The following is a 16,780-nucleotide window of genomic DNA, read 5'->3' as shown; positions in this document are numbered from 1 at the left end:
GCCTCCCCCAGTGCCCAAGGCCATCTGTGGACTTGAGGGTGCCCGGAGCTCCGCTGGGGTGGCCCTCCTGCATGGGGCCGGAAATATTCTCCAGGGGGTGAGAGCCCCAACGGCGATAAGCACCTTGTGCCTTTCCTTCTCTGCTGTGCTTGTCTGGTGCTCCTCGGGTCCTGAACATGACACGCTGGCTTCAGGGTCTTGTCAGGGCTCTGGGTTGGCCCAGGTGGGAAGTATCCAGTCCCTGTTACCCCATCTTGGCAGCAGCAGTGCCTCCCCCAGCCTGCCACCTCTCCATGGAATGAGCAGAGCACGCGGGAGGACCCCAGGGGGACCCCAGGAGGCCCCCAGGCCCCCAGGGGCTATGCTGCCTGCGGTCCCCAGGCCAGCTTGTCCGGGCCGCTTGACCAGCTGGGGCGGTGGGTGGAGATGGACCCAGGGCTGAGCCCCCCAGGCCATACCCCATGTGTAGGTGGCCAGCCTTGGGAGCCTCGGGGACGCATCTGGGGCCCAGCAGCCCTGACCATCTGTGCCAGGGCGTGAGTTCCACCCCGCAGACTCGCCCAGAGCAGTTGGGCCCTGGCCCTTGGGGACCTCTCATCCCTCCTCCCAAAAATGTTCACGCGGGAAGGGACCACTGTCAGGTCCAAACCCCGGGACCCCACCCCCGTGAGAGTCAGATGAAAGGAAGCAGGTCAGCAGGTGAAGTGAGTTTATTGGGGTCCAGGGAGGTGCGGACAGGTCGGAGAGGAGGTCAGGTGACCCGAGCAGAGGAACTGGGAGGGAAGGCAGGTGACCCAGGTCAGGTGGAGGTGTGTCTTGGGAGCAGGAGCCCCGGGGATCTTAGGGTCAGCGTTCTTAGGAGGGAGGAGGTGAAGGTCAGGTCAGGAGAGTGGACACCCGGGGGGACCCCATCCTGGGTGGTGGCAGCCACCTAGCATAGGTGAGGGCTGGGCTGAGGGGTGGCCGGGAGGCCCACGGTCCCTGGGTGGGGCTTGAGCCCAGTGCCCCGGGGGCACGTGCCCCATCAGCGGGAGCACACGGGGCGGCACAGCAGGGACACGCTGGAAGCCTGGGGGCGGCAGCTGGGCTGGCAGGGGGAGGGGGTGGCGCAGCAGGCGGGCCTGCACACGGGGCGGCAGAGGAGGGACACGCAGGAGGAGGGTCTGCAGGGGCTGGGCTGGCAGCAGGGGGAGGCCTGGCAGCAGATGGGCTTGCAGCAGACAGGGGTGCAGCAGACGGGCTTGCAGCAGACAGACACACAGCTGTCCTCCTGGCAAGGGGAGGAGCTGCAGCAAGAGGGCTGGCAGCTAGACTGCTGGCTGCAGGGGGAGGACTCACAGCACAGGGGCTTGCAGCAGACAGGGGTGCAGCAGACGGGTTTGCAGCAGACAGACACACAGCTGTCTTCCTGGCAGGGGGAGGAGCTGCAGCAGGAGGGCTGGCAGCTAGACTGCTGGCAGCAGGGGGAGACTGAGCAAGGGGATGCCTCACAGCAGATGGGCTTGCAGCAGACAGGGGTGCAGCACACGGGCTTGCAGCAGACAGGGGTGCAGCACACGGGCTTGCAGCAGACAGACACACCGCAGCCCTCCTGGCAGGGGGAGCAGCTGCCGCACGAGGGCTGGCAGGAGCCGGGGCAGGCTGGTGGGCAGGGGCTGGACACGCAGCTCGCAGGGGTGCAGAGGAGGGTCAGGCAGGAGGCCGGGGCGCAGCAGGGGGGCTCGCAGTAGCTCTCGGGACAGTCGTCCACCTGCCAGGAGGGGTCGGGGCAGGAGTCGCCGGAGCCGGGCAGGCAGACGCGGCCGCCGTAGCTCAGGTCGCTGGAGCAGACGGACAGGGTGGAGGCGGCCATGGTGTGGGTGCTGGGGCGGGGTGTGGGTGCGGGTGGGTGTGTGGGTGCGGGTGTGGCTGTGAGTGTGTGAGGTGCTGGGCCGGCGGCTTTTATACCCCTCCTGGTGCGTGTTGTCCTGCGTAACTGAGGACACTTCCCCTTCCTTGTTGGTGTTGGGAGCTGGTTTTCAGGGACCCCTCATTAGGGCTGCTTTATTTTTCCAGAAGATGCCACCCAGCTCGTAAAAGTCCTGCCCGTCAGATATGGAAAAGCATACATACAAGAGGGAAAGGAGAGAATGGAAATAACTCAATATTATGTAGACTTATGCCTTATTTTTTAGCTTTTTTTTTTTAACGTTGGACCTTTTAGTCTGGTTTTGCTTTTTATTAGATCTGTATTAATTGGTTAATTAACCAGTGTTTTAGTTTTACATTTAAGCTAGAATTAATCTCTTTGATATTTCTTTGCCTTTTTTTTAAAAAAACTACTTTCAGTTTTTAGATGTTTTATCTAATCTATTTAGAGCTTCATCACCATGGCAATATATATTTCCCTTAAAACACCGTAAACAAATATAGTAGGAGTGCACCATTTTAATCTTTACTAGTTATTGTGAGATTGCTGTGTAAGTTAAATAAATACGTTCGTAAATACATTGTTTGCAGGAAGAAAATTTCTGAGTTACAGCTCAGGAAAAGCCTCCTGAATCTACGTTGTAAGCATTACTTAACACAGTATAAAGATGAAAAGGCAACAAAAATAATTCCTACTCCTTCAGCCCCTCATTGCAACAAAGCCCTTAGCTGGGAGAACCTTATTCCCCTCTTTCCTCTTCCTTCTCCAATTCCCACTTATTGTCACCTTGTAATATTCGGAGAGCACTTGGATTATGGGTCTGAATAGAGAAATGCTGTCAGATAATCATTATCCCACATACCAGTAACTTATACTCAAAGATGGGATGGAGTTGTAAAGTGCTTTTATAATACAATATTATTATTGTTAAAGGCAAGGGTTGACTCTTTGTTTTATTTTGACATGGCATGTCCTAAAATAAATATCAATTCAATATGGAAAAAAAAAAAAAAGTCCTGCCCATGTGCTGGGTCCAACATTCCTGTTGATTGGAGGGCATGGGGGCGTCTGGCCAGGGTTGAACCGAGGCTGGGGTGCAGTGGCCGCCACCTTGGGGATGGGGTGCTGGGGGAGGGAGACTTAGGTTCTGGCCTCCGCAGTGATTCCCATCTCTGAGGCAGGTGATCCCTGTGATTTTGCATTTGTTACCACGTCTGCAGAGATGAAGGGAGGCTGGACACATACCTGGGAGGGCGCTGTCCGGGGTTCGGGCCGGCTGTCCCTCCCCGGTCACCGTGGTCACGGCGTGGTGCAAGGCTGTGGCCCAGGGCGGGGCCGGCCTTGGGCGGAGGGGTTCTGTCCTTGGTCCGTGATGGGCTGGGCCTGTGCTGGCCAGGCAGCGGCCCCAAGCTCGGGGCGTGTCCCCTTTCCAAGCTGTGGGTCCCGGGGCCCTGCAGCTCTGGCCTTGAGGCTCCGTGGTGGTGCCGGGCGAGCGGCTGCCCCGGGCTGGCCTTGGGGGGCAGCTTGTTGCGTTTCCTTTCCCTCCTCACTCGGACCCTCATGCCGTCTGCCTGGGTGGCTGGGCCGGGAGCCCTCTCCGTGAGCCCTTGGGACACCCCTGTGGGCTATTCAGTGTCCAGGCAGCAGCCCCTGAGGGCTCTTCAAATTGGCACCCCCGGGGCCCGGGGCTGGGCTGGGCCAGGGTCCCTGCAAGAGGCGGAGGGGGACAGATGGACAAGTAACAGGCGGCAGGGGCCTTGGGGGGCTCGGGGTATCAGCGAGGCCAGATCGCAGGGGTCCTTGATGTCTCAGTCCCTGGGGGGGGGGCGTCCAGGGGCCATGCCCGGGGGCCTGGGGTGGCTGGGATGGCAGGCAGACCCCCAGGGGGTTAGAGCTTCCATCCTTGGCTGGGGTTTGGGGGTGGCCGGACCCGACTCCTTAGCTGGATGCAGCTGAGGCTTTATTTTAATTTTTTTTATTTTTTAAAGATTTTTAAATTTATTTATTCATGAGAAACACAGGGAGAGGGGTACAGAGACACAGGCAGAGGGAGAAGCAGGCTCCATGCAGGGAGCCCGACGTGGGACTCCATCCCGGGACCCCCGGATCAGGGCTTGGGCTGCAGTTGGCAATAAACGGCTGAGCCAACTGGGCTGCCCTTATTTTATTTTTATCATAATTTTTATTTTACGTTGTCTCATTGACACCTGAGACCAGAGTGGGTAGAAATAGGAAGGTTTGATCAAACTCACCCGCATCTGCTTCCCGAGGCTGCGGTAACGGGTGACCACAACCCTGAGCTTCACAATCCACGTTCAGGTCTCAGCGTCCTGAGCTGAGGTCAGGGTGTGGGCAGGGCTGCCCCCCGGGGGGTCCTGGGCACGGCCCTCCTGCCCCCTCAGCCTGGGGGCCCTGCTCCCCGCCGCGGGGCCTCGGCCTTGCAGCTCTGCCTCTGGTCCCGTCGCCCCCGCCCCCCGGGTCTGCAGGCGAAGGAGGACGGGGCCTTGCCCCCCTGGCGTAAGGTCGCCTGTGCCCGCGTCGAGGGCCCACCTGGCCGCCTGCCCGTCTGCCCGCCGCCGGATTCCGAGTTTCCCTGAATTTCCGCAGCGACCTGCCATCCCCTGGCCACACAGGGGCCATCCGCAAGACCGGACCCCGGGGCGGCCGAGTCACAGGGTCCCGCGAGGATGATGTGACAGCACGGCACGGCCTGACGCTCCTGCACAGCTTCCCAGAGGCAGGGGCCGTGTGGCAGGAAGGATGGCGCGTCACAGCGGGACCCCGGGGCCCCCGACCTAGGAAAGCGACATGCGCTTTGCTGGAAAGTTTGTGGCTGCCGTCAGGCACGGGGTGTGACCAGAATTTGTGCAGGGGGCCCGAGGCTTCAGGGTCCCTGGGGGTGGCCAAGGCCTCGCCGCGTAGAGGGTTCGAGGGCAGATTTTGGGCCATCAGGCAGGTTCTGGGGACCCCGAGAGCTGTCCCCCACCCCCGGGAAGGGGCGCCCCAGGAGGCCCGGGCTCCCTGCACGCCCAGGACAGGCCCCGGGCCGGACACATCAGGGCAGCCCAAGGTCTCAACGCCCCAGCAGGTGGGGGGTGCGGGCTCAGGGTGCAGGGCCCCAGAAAACTCAGGTGCGCGGCAGGACGGAGGTGTGTGCGGGAGCCCAGGGCCCAGCTCTGCAGGGACAGTCCCCGGGAGACGGGACAGGGTGAGACTAACTTCGGGGACGGGGCCAGGCTGGGTCAGGGCCGGGTGCGGGAGGGTGGGGACAAGGGGGCCTCGGGGGAGTGTGTAAGGGTCGGACAGGGTCCCCGGGGGCGGGAGGCTCCACCCTGCAGGGGACTCACGCAGTGCGGGGCTGGGTCGGGGGCGGCTGGGCCCTCCCCTCCCGTCCGCCCCGCTCAGGGCACGTCCTGCGGGCTCCCTGCAGGGGAGGGTGCCCAGGGTTACGGCGCCGCGACCGGGTCCCTGAGGATCCGCCCACCAGGGCCCGCTTCTGGGACGGGGGTGCCCGGGCCGTGGCCGTGGCCGCCCTGCCTGGGACTGGCCCCGACGCTGTGGGCGGGAGCCCCGGACCAGGCCGGCGAGGGGCGTCCCTGGAGGGGCCCAGAGGCTGAGGATGGGCCGGGCAGCGGGGGCCCCGGGCGCCCTCGGGGAGGGCTGGCAATTCAGCTAGAAAAGGCCCACGGAGAGCCCAGGGTCCTCGGGGTTAATTCAAGGCAGGTTTATGCGGTTTATCGGAGCAGCTCTGAGGAGGTGAGACCACCGAGGCCTCCCTGTGGACATGGTCCCTAGGCAGGACGCCGGACCCTGCGAGGACACGGCCGTGGGCGTGGGAAGGGCTCTCCTGAGTGTGATGGGAACCGCCTCCTGGCCTGAGAGGAGGGTGCTGTCCACGGTCACGGGGGTTCCCAAGACACAGACCCAAAGCAGCTGGGAGGCTGGCAGGGGGAGAGCTCGGGGTCCCCAGAGTTCCCTGCTGGCCCTGGGGGACGTGCCCCCCAGCAACAGGACGGGACCCTGGGCTCCTGCCTCCCACCCTGAAGACTGTGCTTCCAACCTAGTGGTTTCCTCTGGAGGCTTGGAGCAGTGCCTCCCCCAGCCCGCCGGCTCTCCACGGATGAGCAGAGCACGCGGGAGGACCCCAGGGGGACCCCAGGAGGCCCCTAGGCCCCAGGGTCTGTGCGGCCCGCGGCCCCCAGGCCTGCTTGTCTGGGCCGCTTTGCCCAGCTGGGGCGGTGGGTGGAGATGGGCCCGGGCTGAGCCCCCCAAGTCACGCCCCGTGTGCAGGTGGCCAGCCTCGGGGGCCCCGGTGACCCATGCTGGGCCCAGCAGACCTGACAGTCCCGGGCGAGGCTGTGAGTCTTACCCCGCGGCCCCACCCAGAGCAGTTGGGCCCCGGCCCTTGGGGACCTCTCATCCCTCCTCCCAATAATGTTCACGCGGGAAGAGACCACTGTTGGGTCCAAACCCCGGGACACCCCGCCTCCGTGAGAGTCAGATGAAAGGAAGCAGGTCAGCTGGTGAAGTGAGTTTATTGGGGTGCTCGGGAGGGGCCCACAGGTTGGAGGGCGAGGCCAAGTGACCTGAACAGAGGAACTGGGAGGGAAGGCGTAGGAACTGGGAGGGAAGGCGTAGGAACTAGGAAGGTGACCCAGGGTAGGTGGAGGTGCGTCCCGGGAGCAGGAGCCCCGGGGAGCCGCAGGGTCAGCGTTCTTGGGAGGGAGGAGGCGAAGTCAGCTCAGGAGAATGGACACCCGGGGGGACCCCGTCGTGGGTGGGGGCAGCTACCTAGCACAGGTGAGGGCTGGGCTGAGGAGTGGTCAGGAGGCCCACGGTCCCTGGGTGGGGCCTGAGCCCAGCTCTGCGGGAGCACATGCCCCATCAGCGGGAGCACACAGGGTGGCACAGCAGGGACATGCTGGAGGCCTGGGGGCGGCAGCTGGGCTTGCAGGGGGAGGGAGGGGCGCAGCAGGCGGGCCTGCACACGGGGCGGCAGAGGAGGGACACGCAGGAGGAGGGTCTGCAGGGGCTGGGCTGGCAGCAGGGGGAGGCCTGGCAGCAGATGGGTTTGCAGCAGACGGGCTTGCAACAGATGGGGGTGCAGCAGACGGGCTTGCAGCAGACAGGGGTGCAGCACACGGGCTTGCAGCAGACAGGGGTGCAGCACATGGGCTTGCAGCAGACAGACACACAGCTGTCTTCCTGGCAGGGGGAGGAGCTGCAGCAGGAGGGCTGGCAGCTAGACTGCTGGCAGCAGGGGGAGGCCTCACAGCAGACACGCTTGCAGCAGACAAGGGTGCAGCAGACAGGGGTGCAGCACATGGGCTTGCAGCAGACAGACACACAGCTGTCTTCCTGGCAGGGGGAAGAGCTGCAGCAGGAGGGCTGGCAGCTAGACTGCTGGCAGCAGGGGGAGGACTCACAGCACACAGGTTTGCAGCAGACAGGGGTGCAGCAGACGGGCTTGCAGCAGACAGGGGTGCAGCACACGGGCTTGCAGCAGACGGGGGTGCAGCACACGGGCTTGCAGCAGACAGACACACCGCAGCCCTCCTGGCAGGGGGAGCAGCTGCCGCACGAGGGCTGGCAGGAGCCGGGGCAGGCTGGTGGGCAGGGGCTGGACACGCAGCTCGCAGGGGTGCAGAGGAGGGTCAGGCAGGAGGCCGGGGCGCAGCAGGGGGGCTCGCAGTAGCTCTCGGGACAGTCGTCCACCTGCCAGGAGGGGTCGGGGCAGGAGTCGCCGGAGCCGGGCAGGCAGACGCGGCCGCCGTAGCTCAGGTCGCTGGAGCAGACGGACAGGGTGGAGGCGGCCATGGTGTGGGTGCTGGGGCGGGGTGTGGGTGCGGGTGAGTGTGTGTGGGTGCAGGTGTGGCTGTGAGTGTGTGAAGTCGGGTGTTTGTGCTTATATACACCCCAGGGCGGCGTGTTGTCCATCACGAGGCCCTGAAAGGCCTTTTCCTGTTGTGGGAGCAGGTGCCTGAGGCTCCGGGTCACGCGCACCCCGGCGGGTAGCTCGGCCCATTGGTTATCCAGGCGGGTCAGTGGTTCCGATCCCGCCCTCACCCCTGCTCCCAGCGTCTCCCTGGGGGCTTCCCACTATTGGACCCCATGCTCCTCAGCACGCGGTGGAAACACACACATATTTTATTGTCGTTATTTTGTCGATCATCTTTCTTTGGGGATATAATCCTCTCCCGAGTCCAGGAACCAGTGAATGGCTGTGAGCTGTATTTATTTTTAGCAAACACATGCGTCACAGGTCTATGCCAGCAACTCTCCTGAGCAGCTTTGTACACATCAGCCCCGTGACAATGACTGTGGTTTCTACCTTACCGATGGGGAAACTGAGGCAGAGCCGCGGCGGCCGGGCAAGGGCCCAGGGGGAGGATCCCCGGGGTCGTGGAGCCCAGGCGGCTGGCAGAGCCCCGGTGGAGGGTCCCTGGGGTTGCAGCGGCCCCACAGGCGCTCGAGGGGTGGGTCCCTGGGGTTGTGGGGCCCAGGCAGCCGCCCAAGGACTCGGGACGGAGGGTCCTCCATGTTGCAGAGCCAGGCGGCCCTGCAGGGGCTTAGCGCAGAGGCACAGCCTGCCCGAGTCCCGGGTGTGGGGCAGGGGCGCTTGTGAGCTACATCGGCTGCCTGTGTGGGGCCCAGGGTCTGAGGGCGGGGATCTGCCCCCTGGGAGGCTGCGCCTAGCTGGGGCAGGGCCAGGGGAGCCCCTGCAAGTGTCCGCGCAGGCCCGCCAGCTTCAGGTCGTGATTGCTGCCCGGCTGCCCACCCTGTGGCGGAAGGTCCGCGAAGGGAGGGGGAACCATCCTGGTGCCGCGTTCGGGGTCTGGTCCGTGGTGGTGGTGGAGGTCCTGGGGTCCAGAGAGGGAGCCTGGTGTCACCAGGGGAGTGGGATGGAGGAGCGGCCAGGCAGTGTGCGCGCCCAGGAGCTCCGGGGGGGTCTGCCTCGCCTTGGAGTCCCCTTCTGGAGGTGGTGAGGGGCCTCTCTGGGGAGCGTGGGGAGCTGAGGCTGCTATCCCCCGAGGGCCAGGGCCCATCCTTCCGGAGCCGAGGCAGGTGCAGGCCCCTGGAGCGGCCCCCACTCTCCTGGGTGGTCGGGATGTCCACGCCATGGTGAGCGGAAGCCAGGTGACCAGCGAGGAAGGCAGATTGTATTACTGAGGGTGACGCGGGGGACCAAGGTGAGGGTATGCTGCTGAGTGGGTGCCCGTGCACGTGCCGAGACAGGGAGGGCACGTGAAGGGTGTTGTCGCTGGCGAGGCCACCTGGGCCTGGATCGGCACTCTGGGGTGAGGCCCTTGGCCCCCAAGGAGACGAGGTGGCCTGTGTTTCCGCGGAGACCCCGTGGCTGTGCAGGGCACATCGGTGCAAGGAGCTGGGGTCGTGGGTCCAGCTTTCAGGGGAGGCCGCCCTGGGCCGGGCCCCGTGGTCAGGTGTGGGTGGAGCGCAGGCCGTCCTCGAGGCAGCCCGAGCTGTCCAGGGGAGTCCTGGGGGGTGAGCGCTTCTCCGTGTGTCAGTGTGTGGGGGGCACCGCCCCCCTGGCCGTGAGTGCAGGGCGCTCTGTCCCCATTAGCCACCGCCTCCCGTGCCACCCACGCCCCAGCCCTGACCCCAGCCTCTTCTCTGGCTCCCAGTCCCGCTCCTCCAGGCCCTCCTACCTGTGGGTCCGACAGCGTCTCTCCGGTCTCCAGGATCACGCCCTGGGCTGAAGGCAGTGCTAAATGGCTGAGCCACCCGGGCTGCCGGGTTCTTGGTTTTTTAATAAGGATTGCATTGAATCTGCATGACGCTTTGGTTAGTCCTGCCACCATAATGTAAAGTCTTCCCATCCATGAACATGGGATGCTCGTGTCTTCTGCTCTTGCTGCATGTTTTATAGTTATCGGTGCACAGGTCTTTTACCCTTTCGTTTAATTTATAACCTGATATTTTATTATTTCAGATGTGATTTTCACTGCCTTAAAAAACGCCTTAAAAAACGCTGAAAAGCAGATGACCACACGAGAAAATACATGTCACTTAGTTTTAGAAAAACAGGCTTATTTACTACATCTATTACCAATAACTTGCTGTTGTGCTCGCTGCTCATTTACACACTGTTTATGTATTTTTCCAATCATCTGTTTATTTGTAGCGTTGCTCATGTGTGGAAGCACAGGGTGGATTCCAGTCACCACGACTGCGGGTGCCGTTCCTGAAGTTTGTAGCATATGCAGTGCTGTTAATGGCAAGTCTGATGCCAATGTGATTTTTATTTTTCCGCAGATGACTTTTGTTTGTTTAGTTCTCTGCAGATGCTTTTGGGAACCACTTATTATCCCTAATGCTCTGCGGTTTCAACAGGATGTGTCTGGGTTTTTCCCCATTCGTTTTTCTTGGCATATTGCTTAGTCTTTTCAACCTCGAGGCTGTATCTTCTACTGTGGGATGTGTTCCTCTCTAGGAATGCATTTCCTCATTCCCCTGTGTCCTCGTTGTGCTCCCCCACCCCCACAGCAGAGCCTGTACTCCTGGGGGAGGTCGTTCATGCTGACTTGTTTTCCCTCGTACTTTCTACCTCTTCGACATTTTGTTCTAAGTCTCAGGGATTTCTCATGTCATCTTCAAGCTCCTCTGTTTAATGTTAAATATCATCAATACATTTGATATCTATGACTTCTGGGGCATTTGTTTTCTAATTGTTCCCTTTCAAAGCCTCTTGCCTTTGCTTTCTGGCTCTAACATCTTCTTGATGTCTGACTATATTTAAGATTTTTAAATTTAATTTTGACTTTAATTTAAAAGGTGATTTCTGCTTTGTAAACTGTATGCTTCCTCTGGGTTGTATTTTTATATTTGTTGTCTCAGGCTTTCTTTCTTGTGCCACTGGTTTTGCTCATGTGCTGGGGTAAGGATGGGAGTGGTCCTTGGTGGTCTGGGCTCCTTTTCCACCTGTGTCAGCCTGTGTCGAGTTAGAGAAAGCTCACCCATGTGGGGAAGTTGACGTGGCACTCTGGGATTGGAGGTGGGGGTCTCGGGAATAAGAAATTTGGGAGCTCAGAAGCCAGAATGAGAGCTATGCACCTGCGGGTGACAACAGCTCTCCGGGAACCTCAGCCCTTCCTGGGTGAGGTGCTCAACTGTCCTAGAGGTACACACTAGTGGTGTTTGGGGAGAAGTGGGACTGCTGGACATTCTGCCTTGGGGGGGGTGCCTGCCTCGGTGGCCCTGGTTGTTCCTCTCCATTGAGGACACACTCCTCCTCCACTGGGCCTCATCAGGAGCAGGGGATGTCATGTTCTAGGGCCCACTGGTTCCTACGTCCTCTGCCTTGCTTTGGGGTGAGCACACTCGCCTCTGCTTCCCATTGCATTTGTTGAGTCCCTTACCCATCATAAGCTGGCTTCTCCCACACAGTGGGTCCTGGGAGGGTGGAGATGGGATTGGTGGGCTCAGCCCACCATCTTGAATGGAAGCGTCAGCTCTCCTGGAGTGATGGCTTTCCCACAACCACCCGATACTCTGGGTATTTGGCTGATCCACAGTCCACCCTCATTCCATTTGAATGCTGGGTACCCAAATTCTCTTTGTGTGCACCCCAACTCACTCGGAACATTAGGTTGCCACAGCATGGAGGCTATTGGTTTAATTTCCTATCCAAAGCAGGAATCCCATTTTGGCTTCTATTTTTTTTATAAGGAAAATTTTATTTTAAACTACTAAGCTCAACAATTATTTGTAACTATTTTTACTTTCATTTTATTGTGAAAAATTTCAAACATACAGAAGAGCTGAAGGAATTAAACAGTGCATATCCACATACCCAACTCCTGGAGCCCATAGCTAACACTGAGCCTCATTTACTTTCTCAGATACTTGTCCATCAAACCACCCCTCTTATCCATACATCTTATTTTTCTGAGCATTTCAAAGTAAGTGACAAACAAGTACACTTCACTCAAACACTTAGGAAGCGTATCATTAACAGGAATTTTATTTTTGTGCTTTTGTGTGTGAAATCCTATGAATCTTAGGGGTGTTTCACTCGATGAATTTTGACAAATGCAAAAACACCTGAGTAGCCCAAACCCTATCAGGGCCCACAACTTGACCGTGCACCCAGCCTTATCAGGGTCTTGGATGTGACCTGTGCCCGCCCCTCTGGCCCTGGACCTCACCAGCCTCCCCAAGTGTCTTCCTCCACCTACTCAGTTTCACTCAAAATCTCCAGAAACAGCCATTGTTCAATATTTTTTTTATTATTTTTGTTCTGATTTTTAAAAACAGTAAATTAGCTCAGCTCTTCTGAGAGCCTCACTTAAATGGAATCATGAAGCAGGTGCTCTACTGTCTGACTCCATTCACCAACATCATGTTTTTGAGATTTGTTCATGCTGTTGCAAAAGCAGTGTGGTCCTCTTAATTGCTGATTTTTATTCCATTGTAGGACTCTTGTGGCTTGTTGATCTGTCCCCGTTGATGGCCATGTGGGTTGATTCCAGATCTGTTAGTAAGAGAGTGGAATAAATGTGCCTTCTCTTCAAGCCCTCCTCACCCAGAAGCTGGAACAGCATCTTGCTGCTCATTATCTTGCAGGGTAGCTCTGACTTTTAGGGAACTCTTTCTTCCTTGAGTGGAGATCTGTATCCCTGTAACCCTGGCTCCTTGGTGCAACCTTTGGGGTGTCACACAATGAACCTCTCTTCTTGGGAACTGCAAGCTACTGCGGGTCACTCAGGCTGTGCCTCTTCCTTTTGTCATTGAAGGAAGTTGGTGGTTTCTAGGATCCCAAGAACCGTGCACGAAGTCCTCATTTGAAACAGTGGGAAAGAATGCCCCATTCAGATTCAACAGCCTGGGTCTCCACGTGTCTCAGAGGGGCTCCCCAACATGCGGAAGGGCATGACCGTCCCAGGAGAACCGCCCTTGGACAGGACGACTTCTCACTCACTGGCTTGTCCAAGGAAGCAGATGACAGGGAGAAGCAGCTTCAGGGCAAAATCACAGAAAGATACAGAACTGAGGAGCACAGAGATTTATTTTTAATAGATCACTAAGCTTTCATGGATAGGAAAAGCAGGAGGGAATTCTAGCCTCTGTGCACTGTGGCTCCGTCAGTGCTTCAGGAATGAGACAGGGCGGGAGAGGTCAATAGCAGATATGGATGTTCCAGGTGACTTGTTAGCAGCAGTTAGGGGTGCCGCAGGGGCCAGGGGTGCAGACCAGGGTGGGGCACGAGGGCTGGCAGCAGCCAGAGGACTGGCAGGAGGAGGCCACATACACGATGGGCTTGCAGCTCACGGGCAGGCACACGGCAGGCTTGCAGCTCACTGGAAAGCACACAACGGGCCTGCAGCTCACAGGCACACAGCTGGACACCTGGCAGGAGCTGGGCACGCAGCTGGACACCTGGCAGGGGCTGAGCACATAGCTGGACACCTGGCAGGAACTGGGTACGCAGCTGGACACCTGGCAGGGGCTGAGCACATAGCTGGACACCTGGCAGGAACTGGGCACACAGCTGGACACCTGGCAGGAGCTGGGCATGCAGCTGGACACCTGGCAGGAACTGGGCACACAGCTGGACACCTGGCAGGAGCTGGGCACGCAGCTGGACACCTGGCAGGAGCTGGGCACACAGCTGGACACCTGGCAGGAGCTGGGCACGCAGCAGGCCGGCTGGCAGCCCTCGGAGCAGCTGGTGTGGCACATGGTGGAGAGTGGGGCTGGAGTGGAGTCAGGGACGAGGACAGGCTGGTCTGGAGGCTCCTCCCCGGTGGCCTTTATACCCAGCTGTGGCGTCCCTTCCTCCAGGCGCCTGATGGTTTTCCTCCTCATCCTCCGCGTCTCTTCCCGGAGTTCCTGGTGCGAGTGACTCAGTTCAGGAAACCCTGTGTCAGCTGCAGGCTCGCCGTGACCCAGCGGCCCGGGGAGTTCTGGATTCAGAGCCCGGGTAGGATGGCGAGGGACCGTCAGCTGGGTACAGGGGACCCCACATCGGGATGTTGGGGTGCCTCCCCGAGCTGATACACCGTCCTCAGTCCACACAAGCACCGTCCTGTTTGCCAGACCGGGGTCAGTTTGGAAACTCCATGATCCAGAATCTTCCCGACGGACCAGAGCCAAGCGGCAGGGCTCCTCGTGGCCGGTGGCCTTGGCCGCGTCACACACGTCACACAGTCCCAGCCCTGCGCCGGGCACCGTGCGGACCCGACCCTTGCACGTGGATCCACTCATTCTGGATTAGTCAGCGATCCCTGTCACCATCCAAGGAGTGGGGGGGACCCCACTTACACGGAGGTGCAGTCAGAGTCCCTGACGTGCGGGCCTTCTCACCACCGGGTGAAGCAGCAGGAATCTGAAGCTGCTCGGTTGCACCCTGGAGTCCAGGGCCTCGACCTCGGTGCCAGATTATGCGGGACTTCAGGGGTTCCATGGTGACATACCCTCAGGTCCCGAGTCGGCCAGGACAGACGAGACTGAGTGACAGACAGGTGGAAGCGTCAGTCCCATCTGTGTGGCCCGTGTGGCTCCCGAGCTCTCTGGCGAGTTGCCTTCCTAGACGGGGCACAGCAGCCGGAGCCCAGCTGGGCAGGGGAGGGTGAGCGGCCCACGCCGGGTGCTCCCCCAGCCCAGGTCCAGCAGAGCAGGTTTGACCTTCCCCGAGTCCCTTCTGCGGTGGAGGCGGGGGCAGGGGTGTGGACCGGTGTCCCCGCGCTCCCTGGCCCTTTGCTCTTATACGTCAGCCAGAGCACGCACATCAGCGCTGGCGCCACATCGCAGGGGTGGCCCTCTCCCCCGCTGGTGGGTCCCCCTGAGTCTGCAGGTGGGGACAGAGGGGCTCATGCTGTGGTGGGTGCTGAGACAGTGAACAGCCCGCGTCCTCCGACAGCCCACGGCGCGTGACCCTCCCCGGCGTGACCTGTGGACGAGCCACGAGTCCGTGAGGCCAGCCCTCCACACGCCCCTCCATTGGCTCCGGCCACGTGAAGAGGATTCGGGGCAACCACGGGTGACCACACATCCAGACGTGACCCAGTAACAGAGTCGCACATGTCAGTCGGTCGCTTGTCTCTCGAGAAAGCACGAACACACCTTTACACCTGCCGGCGCGGCCCACCTGCCTGCCCTCCTCCTGCCTGCAGACCCCCCACCCCGGCACCTCCCCGCCCCCGCTCGTGCCCTCTGCACTGGAGCCGCCCTCCTGGCTTCCAAGTGTCTGGAAAGGTTTCATTTCACCGTTTCAAAAGACTTTCCTTTCTTTTCTTTCTCTCCCCCTTTTTTCCCCTATACGTACACCTCTTGATCGGCGCTGTTTGTCCTGAGCCCCTCAGCACCTTGTCCTCTGGTCTCCACTTCTCATGACAAGTCAGCTGTCACCATTTCTTCTCCGTGAAGTGATTTTCCTCTCACTGCTTTGAAGGCTTTGCTCTGTCCTTTTGGTTTTCATCCCTCTGGTATGTGCCCAGATACAGTGTTCTTTGTATTTATCCAGCTTGGGTTTTTCTCAAAGATCCTGGGACTCCTATAAGTCGGTGTCCTTTTTTTTTTTTTTTTAATCTAGTTTGGGAGAACTGTCTGGTAAGACTTCTACATATTTTATTTTTTAATTTTTTTAATTTTTTTTTTTACTTCTACATATTTTATGCTTTGATTTCATTCTTCCCTCTGGAGACTGAACTGACCCGTGCGTGAGTCTGTCTGGCACCGGCTCACAGGCTAGTTTTTCTTTCTCCCCCCCACTTTTTTTAAAGATTTATTTATTTATTTTAGAGAGAGTGCGAGTGGAGGAGGGGCAGAGGCGGAGGCAGAGGGAGATAATCCCAAGCAGACTCCCCCTACTGAGTGCAGAGCCCGATATGGGGCTCGATCTCATAACCCTGAGATCATGAGTTGAGCTGAAATCAAGAGTCAGATGCCCAACTGACTGAGCCACCTGGGGGGGGGGTCTTCTTTTCTTTTCTTTTTTTTTTTTTCAAGATTTTATTTATTTATTCATGAGAGACACACACAGAGAGAGGCAGAGGCAGAGGGAGTAGCAGGCTCCCTGTGGGGAGCTTAATGGGGGACTCGATCCCAGGACCCTGGGGTTACGCCCTGGGCTGAAGGCAGATGCTCCACCGCTGAGCCCCCGGGGGCCCCTCTGTGTATTTTTCTTAGCTCTTCCTTCTCTTTCGGGTTAGACGATCTCCCTCGAGGTGCACTCACTCTTGCACACCCTTTATTCCCCGATTTCACTCTGCCATGACGACTTCCCAGGGGACATCCCATCTCCACTGTCGTGTTTTCAGTTCTAATTCCCATTTCCCACTGGTTCCCACTGAACTGCCTGACATCCCCTCTCCATTCAGTCATGACAATAACCCTTTCCTTTAATTCTTTGAATGTATCCTCCTTCGACTCTTGGGACACATTTATAGTAGCTGCTCTACGGCCACCGTTTGCCCAGCCAAGTGTCCAGACCATCCCGAGTTTCATTACTGCCGATTGATTTGTTCCTTTAACTGCGGATTACATTGTCTATACCCTTTTTGTCTAGTGGGGTTTTTTTTTTATTGTCTATTGAAATGAGTGATAATACATTCAGGAAGTCTGTGTGTTCTCGCTCACTGGCTACTGATGTTCGTCCTGGCAGAGAGTCCATCACTGGGTGATCATCTTGAATGTGGCCAAGCCTGGCTTTACACCTTCTTCGCCTGGTCTGTGGAGACTTCAGAGTGATTCCTAAGCTCCTTCTCTTGGCAGGACTCAGATGCCAAACTGTCTTCTCTGGAAGTGCTGTCCTGGGTTGGCTTTTTAGGGCAGGTCTGGAGTGGGCCTCACCGTAGGTATGGTCGCTGCTCCCTGGGTGTGGCTGTACGGGGTCTTAGCAGGTTGCTGGGG

At 59.0% G+C, this 16,780-nt stretch overlaps 2 protein-coding genes across 2 annotated transcripts in view; one reads left to right on the top strand and one right to left on the bottom strand.

Moving 5' to 3' along the window:
- TSPEAR (thrombospondin type laminin G domain and EAR repeats) overlaps positions 1-16,780 on the top strand; it is a 170,535-nt gene that overhangs the window by 14,709 nt on the left and 139,046 nt on the right.
- Positions 728-7,774, bottom strand: LOC119877783 (kielin/chordin-like protein). The gene is made up of 7 exons (XM_038581721.1): positions 6,799-7,774; positions 5,719-5,850; positions 5,394-5,581; positions 5,257-5,333; positions 4,460-4,704; positions 3,155-3,226; positions 728-1,908 (listed from the first exon to the last, which is right to left on the bottom strand). The coding sequence occupies exons 1-7, from the start codon at positions 7,724-7,726 to the stop codon at positions 1,025-1,027; spliced, it is 2,526 nt and encodes an 841-aa protein (XP_038437649.1). The 5' UTR covers positions 7,727-7,774; the 3' UTR covers positions 728-1,024.

Source organism: Canis lupus, chromosome 31, assembly GCF_011100685.1.
Source record: "Canis lupus familiaris isolate Mischka breed German Shepherd chromosome 31, alternate assembly UU_Cfam_GSD_1.0, whole genome shotgun sequence".
NCBI classification, from domain to species: Eukaryota; Metazoa; Chordata; class Mammalia; order Carnivora; family Canidae; genus Canis; species Canis lupus.
The sequence above is the reverse complement of the archived record's forward strand: the minus strand, read 5'-3'. Positions and strand labels throughout refer to the sequence as shown.